Source organism: Elephantulus edwardii, unplaced genomic scaffold (genome assembly GCF_000299155.1).
Source record: "Elephantulus edwardii isolate Elephantulus edwardi_28Jun2011 unplaced genomic scaffold, EleEdw1.0 scaffold00039, whole genome shotgun sequence".
Taxonomy (NCBI): Eukaryota; Metazoa; Chordata; class Mammalia; order Macroscelidea; family Macroscelididae; genus Elephantulus; species Elephantulus edwardii.
This window is the reverse complement of record NW_006399789.1, coordinates 6,489,799-6,497,092: the sequence shown is the minus strand read 5'-3', so window position 1 is coordinate 6,497,092 and position 7,294 is coordinate 6,489,799. Positions and strand designations below refer to the sequence as shown.

The following is a 7,294-nucleotide window of genomic DNA, read 5'->3' as shown; positions in this document are numbered from 1 at the left end:
CTAAAATAAAAAAAAAAGGTCAGCTATGTGCTAGTTCTAACTTGGGGAAAAAAAGGCTACTTTGGGTATTGCGACATGGATTCTTACCACTTGGCCACTTCCACAGCTAAAGGCTACTTTCTAAAATTCATTCTAATGAAAAACAAAATACAAATATAACATGAGATAGGAAATGTTTATCACATTTTAGGAATCTTTATAAATAGGCACTGCTTATAAGAATGCTAAATTTATTAGATCAGGAGAATTTTTTAATATTTGATACAACAGTTCCTATTCAATGTTTAAAGTACTGGCGACACACAACTTCTTTCTGAAACACCACTTACCCTCTCAACCTTCCATCTATCTTACATACATGTTGTTGTTAGTTGTTAGGTGCCGTCGAGTCGTAGACAACTCAGAGCGACCCTATGAACAGAAGACCTGAGCACTGTTCATAAAGTTTCCGGAGGCAAGCCATTTCGGAAGTGGCTGCCACTCCTGCTTCCAAGCTTGTTTTAATCGAGAAGCTCCACCAAACACTGTCCACCATGGGTAACCATTATCACATTTGGTACATCCGTGTCACAGTGTTTAGCATCACAGCAACCACGAGTTACCTCTGTACAGCAATGCACAGAACAGTGCTATAGCACCAGAAGAATATTTCACACACACACACACACACACACACACACACACACACACACCCAAGGAGGGGGAAAAAAAATCTAATTGTTATGTGCCCTTGATTGCTTGCAACTCATAGCAACCCTAAGTACAATAGCCCAAAACCCTGTTCTATCCTGTGTCAACCTCACTGTCTCCAACACACCTACTCCCATTGCCCCAATCACAAAATCGATCCATCTCATCAAGGGTCTTCCTCTCCTGCACTGTCCCTCCACTCTCCCAAACATGATGTCCCTCTCCAAGGACTGGTCTCTCTGTGCAATATGTCAAAGTGTATCAGACGAAGCTTCAGAATCCTTGCCTCTGAAGAGCAGCCCAGCTTCACCGTCTCCAGGACAAACCCTGTTTGTTCTCCTAGCAGTCCATGGTATATTCAACACTCTTTTCCAGCACCACAGCTCAAAGGCTCAATTCTCTACCATCCCTAGTCATTGTCTAGCTCTCTGACGTAAAGTATGTAATTGCAAAGACTATAGCCCGGATCAGGTGCACCTTGGTCTCCAGCCTGACATTGTTGCTCTTCACTACTCTACTGAGGTCCCTGACAGCTAACTTTCCCAATGTAATTCATCTCCTGATTTCCTGGCTGATGGTACCAAGACTGTGAACTATGGAGCCAAGTAGCTAAAACTGTTAATTATCTCAATCTCTTCGCCATCCATACTGATGCTGCCAATTGGTCCAGTGGTGAGAATCTTTATCTTCTTGATATTGAGTCTTAATCCATAATGAAGGCTGCAGTCCTTGATCTTCTGCAGCAAGTGCTTCAGATCCTCCTCAGTTTCAGCAAGCAGGGTTGTATCTTCTGCATAATGCAGGTTATTGATGAATCTTCCACCAATCCTGATGCCACATTCCTCCTCGTACAGTGCAGTGTCCTGGATGATCTGTTCTGCATACAGATTGAAAAGGTATGGAGACAGAAAACATCCCTGGAGGACGCTCTTCCCGATTTTGAACCATGCAGTGTCTCCTTGCTCTGTTCTGACAAATGCCTCTTGGTTCAAGTGTAGGTTTCATGTAATAAGCACAATCAAATGTTCTGGGATTCCCATTCTTCTCAGAGTCAGCCACAGCTTATTGTGAAATCTAATTACAGAATGTTCTCTGGTAAAGCAATTACTTGGTGGCTTTCTCCACACTGAATAACTCTGGTTACTACTAAAATGCATGCCAATATTTACCCAAATTGTGTACAATTTTCACCAAAAGGTTGAGGCTTGTGTTGCTAATGTTCTTGATGGGGACTCTTCCCCCATATGCAGTTAGTGGAAGGGAGATGCCGGTGTTTCTGTGCCAGAAGCACTGTTTCTGCACATACACAGCAGACAACCTAAACGGATATACTAATCTGCAGCCCCTACGGTAATTCTGACTTACAGTGCCCCCTCTCCTGGCTGCATATCTTCACAGGAGCAGCCTGCCTCATCGTTTCCCCTTGGAATGGCTGGTGGATTTAAACTCCTGACCTTTTGGTTAGCAGCCCAACATACAGCCCATGGCACCATCAGAATCCATAATAGGCATACTGAGTTTTATTTTGTTTTTTACATAGGATTCCTTTTTCTCTATGTTTGTACATCAATTTTCTGAAATAACTTAGTATAAAAGAGTTTATTACCCACAGTTTGTTGTTGTTGTTATGTGCCATCAAGATGGAATGGAGTCATAGCTGACCCTGCAATGGGTTTTCGAAGGCAGTAAATCATATGGAAGGAGACTGTCTATCTTTCTCCCACAGAACAGCTGGTAGATTCAAACCATGTAACTTTGGGTTGGCAGCACAGATCCTTACCAGTAACTACCAGAGCTCCCTTTAGAAGGAAATAAAAGACAACTTTTCCCTCCTGGGTATAATTTCAGATTAATTATTATCAAGTAATAATCACTCTGTTATTGTTTTTATGTACAGTCAAGTTGATTCCAACTCATAGTAACCCTATACACAGTAGCTCTGAGCATAGCTCTGAACACAGATGAGAGAACACAGAATCCTGTTCTATCCTAAAGCTCTGTCTCTCACTGCTTCTGACACACCTACCCTAATTATCCCAGAACCTAGTCAATCCATCTCCTCCATGGTCTTCTTCTCCTGCGCTGTCTCTCCACCCTTCTAAGCATGATGTCCTTCTCCAAAGACTCATCCCTCCTGGCAACATGGTCAATGTTATGTGAGATGGAGCTTCAAAATCCTTGCCCCCAAGGAGCAGCTTGGCTTCAGCCTCTCCAGAACAGACCTGTTTAATCCCTTGGCAGTCCATGTTATTATGTTCAATACTCTTCTCCAGCACCACTGAAAGGTATCAATTCTTCTCCTGTCATCTTTGGTCACTGTCCACCTCTCTGATGGAGAAGCTCCATATCATCTTTGAAAATTAGGCCAGTTGTTGATTGTGGAAGAGACCGTCAACTACTCTTATGCAAGATCAAACTAAAGCTAATGAAATCAAATTCAGTAGAACCAAAATTTGACCTCAAGTCTGTCTCATCAGAATTAAAAACTGTCTTAGGAACAAATTTGAGGCCTTGAACACTAATGAGTAAGGACCAGACGAACTATGAAAAGATATCAAGAATATTATTCAGGAAGAATGCATAAGGCCATTATAAAGACAGAGGAGGGGAAAAAAACCACAGATGGATGTTAGAAGAGACTAAGGATATTGTACTAGAGGCCAGAGAAATCAAAGGAATGAAAATTAAAGGCAGCTCTCGAATACAAAGCAAAGTGTTACAGTTAAATGTGTGAAGAGCTGAAACTGGAAAATGAAAAGGGATGAATTCACTCGGCATTTCTTCAGCTGAAGGAAGTGAAGAACAAATTCAAGTATTGAGTTTCAATACTTAAGGATGCTATCTATGGGCAGAATACTGATTGATCCAGGAAGCATCAAAAGAAGATGGAAGGAGTATCCTGAGTCACTACACCAAAAAGAACTGGCTGACATCGAAGAATGGATCAAGAGGCAATGGTGATGAAGGAGGAAGTTCAAGCTGCTCTGAAAGAATAATCACATAAATAAATGTAACCTCACAACCAGGTAAGAAAGGTATTCATGTTTAGAAAGCTCCTATGAATCTGAATTGTGCATACTCAATTGGAAATGCCTATACTTTAGGAAAGGGAGCTCTGGTAAGAAGCTGCACTTGCAATCCTGAAGGCATGATGTTTGAATCCACTAGCTGCTCTGAGGAAGAAAGACAGGAAATCTTCTACCATGCCTCTGAAAACCCAGTGGAGGGTTAACCAGACTCAAAGGAAAACACAACATACTTTGGGAAAGGGCACACAGAAGGTAATCTACACACTAGATTATGCTCAATAAAATGTACTTAGAAAGGAGCTACTGAATCATAAACTATAAAACTATAGCAAGTGACTAGTATAGCATTAGATCAGTTTTCAACATAAATCAGAGTATGTTTTCCATAATTTAAGGGAAAGCCTGAAAAAATCTAGGCAAGTATTTACAAAGCAATCAAGAGAGAGAAAGTTGTATGAACACAAGGTTACAATGGATTGTACACTAGACAGAATTTTCCACTAGATTAAAGAAGAAACTTTTTAGTACTTAGACCAAAGGATGTAACCTGTGGTTTTCAAATTACCAGAAGAGAAAATGTGGTTACTAGGTACCCGCCTCTGTCAGTTTTGCCAAAATCACATGATCAAGAGACATGAGTAATATTCTCATGAAGTTTCGGAGAAACTGCATTTAAACTGTTGTATTCACAGATCAAAACAACGTTTACAGTAGACTCCTATATCCGACGCTTACATGATGTAAAGATATATGTGAAAACAGAAAAAGAATGTATCTGTGGGACTCAGGTACAGATCCCATTTCAGTCTTTCACAAATCAATGAAGTCTCTCCGATTTTCCCATCTTCTGAAACTGGCCAAACAGATGATGTTCTGGAATGCACAGAGATTTTGGAAATGATCTACGAGTGTGTGGTACACATCACACCTGCATGCTGCCCAGAGTAAACTCGAGCGATTTTAAGATCTGTTTCCCAGAACCCCTCTAGAATGAGCAGCTGAGAGTGTAGCAAACTCAAGAATCCGTTTTCACCCAAATTGCAGAGTAGGGACTGTAGGGATAACAACGAGAGCACTTTTAGATCAGAAACAACCTTGTCCTGGGAAGGTTGATAAACTAAAAGAAAGGAGAGATGAAAAAAGAAGGGAGGAGGACAACAAAAATGCTGACAACCAGCAGCTGCAAAGAAGTGGTACAGTTAGAAGGGGCGATGGGAATGTCACAGAGGAAAAACCAGCAGCCAGGACAGCTCTGCTAATATTGTTGGTGAAGGTAGAGCAGAGGGAGAGGCGACCAAGTAGAGACACCCTCAGATCATAATCTGACAGCACAGCAGGCAGTTTCCTCTGCATGGGGTTTGGGGGAGGGAGAGAAGTGATGGAGGCAAGGGCTGTCACCTGTGTCCTACCCCACACCCACTGAAAGCATCTGTGAGCCACGGAAACCGGGCCAGCCAGGGGAGTTCATCGTGAGGTGACCGGCACAGAGAACACAAGGGTGACTACATAAAAGCTGGATGCTCTCAGAGCAGAACGGAGCAGCACATCCTGTGGGCGTGTGCTCGCCCTTCATCCTGAGAAGGGCCAGTGGGGAAGTGGAAGAAGGCAAGGAAAACGAGGCCAGGACATCTATTTGGGTGGGTTTGTATTTTTTTTTTTCCTTCCTAAAATCTCAAATAATCTCAGGCTGCTTACTGAAAAAAGTAAATGTTCCATATGAAAGCATTTCAGAACCCTTTTCTGAACAGACTCTCAGAAAGCAGACCTAACACTTTTCCCCACATTAAGATGCAGGGTCCCCATCATTTTCACACAGTTTTCCAGTACTGCAAACTGAGAGAGGGCATAGGAAACCCAGAGTCAGTAAGTGAACAATTAAAAATCAAGGCTTTTGTATTATTTTCAGGATTTATTTGCTATTAGAATCTACTCCCTGGATAGATTTCACAAAGTTAATAAAACAGATTTCTCGTAATGTTTGCAGCTTCAAGCAAGTGGAAGCATCTCTTTAGATGTAAGCGGAGCAAGCATTCTTGCAGAGTATTTCAATGTTAATAAATGTTCTTTACCGACACATTTTAAAATGTTAGGGCTTTGAAAAGAATCAGATACCTATCCTGCACAAATATAATGAGAAATGTTACATTTTCTACTTCTATTATCCTCTTGTGCCTTCAGAAAAAGATTATTCCAGAATCATGGGTTCAGTGGAGGACAAACCAGTTAGATTTTTTTACCTTTTACACAATGGTCCTTTTTCAGGAACTAAGACTCCAGATGTCCCTAACTCCCTCTTCTCCCTATGCATTGTTTTTAGAGATATAGTCTGGTTTATCACTCTTCATCTCTCAAAATGTACTGCCCAGGAGTGATGTAACAAATGTGAAGGAAGTATTTTTTTCTTCCTCTATTTATAAGAGATGGACATACCAAACAGAGGCTTGTTTCAATCAGCAAAAATTCCTTGATCTTGTACTTAAACTACCAAGAGGTTAGGCTTCATCTAAGAAAAATGTGCTCAGCCACTCTCCAGAAACGGGAAGGCACGTTTTTATTACTTTTCCTCTTAACACAATTTCATTCAGCTGCATTTGGCCTAGTCTGTGAATCTGATAAAATGATGCTGAATTGTGATGGGACTAGAGCAATCTAATCCTTAAGTCATTTGGCAAGATGAATTCTCTTCCAATGGAATTTATCCTAAATTGAGGGATTCTTTAGAACTCAACAAATTTAAAAAAAAAAGTTTCATCTCTATTTTTAATCAATGATAAGTAGCAAAAATGTGGAAAGTGCATTAGCGGCTTCATCTATTTTAAAATTCTCATATTAGTCCAAGTGACTTATATTGTAAATACCAACACAATTTCTCATGTATAAAAACCATTTTTTATTTTGAAATATATTTTTTTGAATGATGGGTAAGATTACACTGAAGTATAAAACAAACAAAGCCCTTCAACTTATTACCACAGAGCTGGAACGAACTCACAGCTTTCCAAGGCTGTAAGGCTCATGGGAGGAGATAACTCACCCTCATGTACAAGGATGCGTGTTCAATATTCAACCTCTCCCTTGGAGCCACGGTGGATTCAAACTGGCCACAAAGCACAGGCTTTGGGTGAGCAGTGCAACTTGCTATGAACCGCACCAGCAGAGTTCTTTATACTGGATGGTAATCACGGACAAATATTAAAGCTTTATTAAGGGACATTTCCTGTGTAAGCTTTTCTAGCCTTATCTCATTTATTTACATAACCACTGGAGGAATATTAATATTATTATTATTATTATTGTACATATTTTACCAGTGAGAAAAGTTCTAGAGACATTAAGTAACAGTCTAATGATATATTAGCTTTTGTTGATGTTTTAACTAAACACCACTGCTTATTATTCTATTTTCTGGTGGACAGTTGTTGTCTTAGTTATCAAACATTGCTATTTACAAAATACCTCAGGTGAATGGTTTTCACAGAAATTTATTCTCTCACAGTTTAGGAAAGTGGAAGACTGAGCTCAGGGCTCCAGCTCCAAGGGAGAGCTTTCTCTCTCTGAGGACTCTGGCGAAAGAT

General features: G+C 40.5%; 1 protein-coding gene across 1 annotated transcript in view; it reads right to left on the bottom strand.

Moving 5' to 3' along the window:
- The window catches only part of IFNGR1 (interferon gamma receptor 1), a 27,853-nt gene extending 25,749 nt beyond the window's left edge, over window positions 1-2,104 (bottom strand). Inside the window, exon 1 of the mRNA XM_006885003.1 lies at window positions 2,056-2,104. Coding sequence (XP_006885065.1) covers window positions 2,056-2,104 — 49 coding nt within the window. The remainder of the gene's footprint in view (window positions 1-2,055) is intronic.
- Window positions 2,105-7,294: the final 5,190 nt, after the last annotated feature.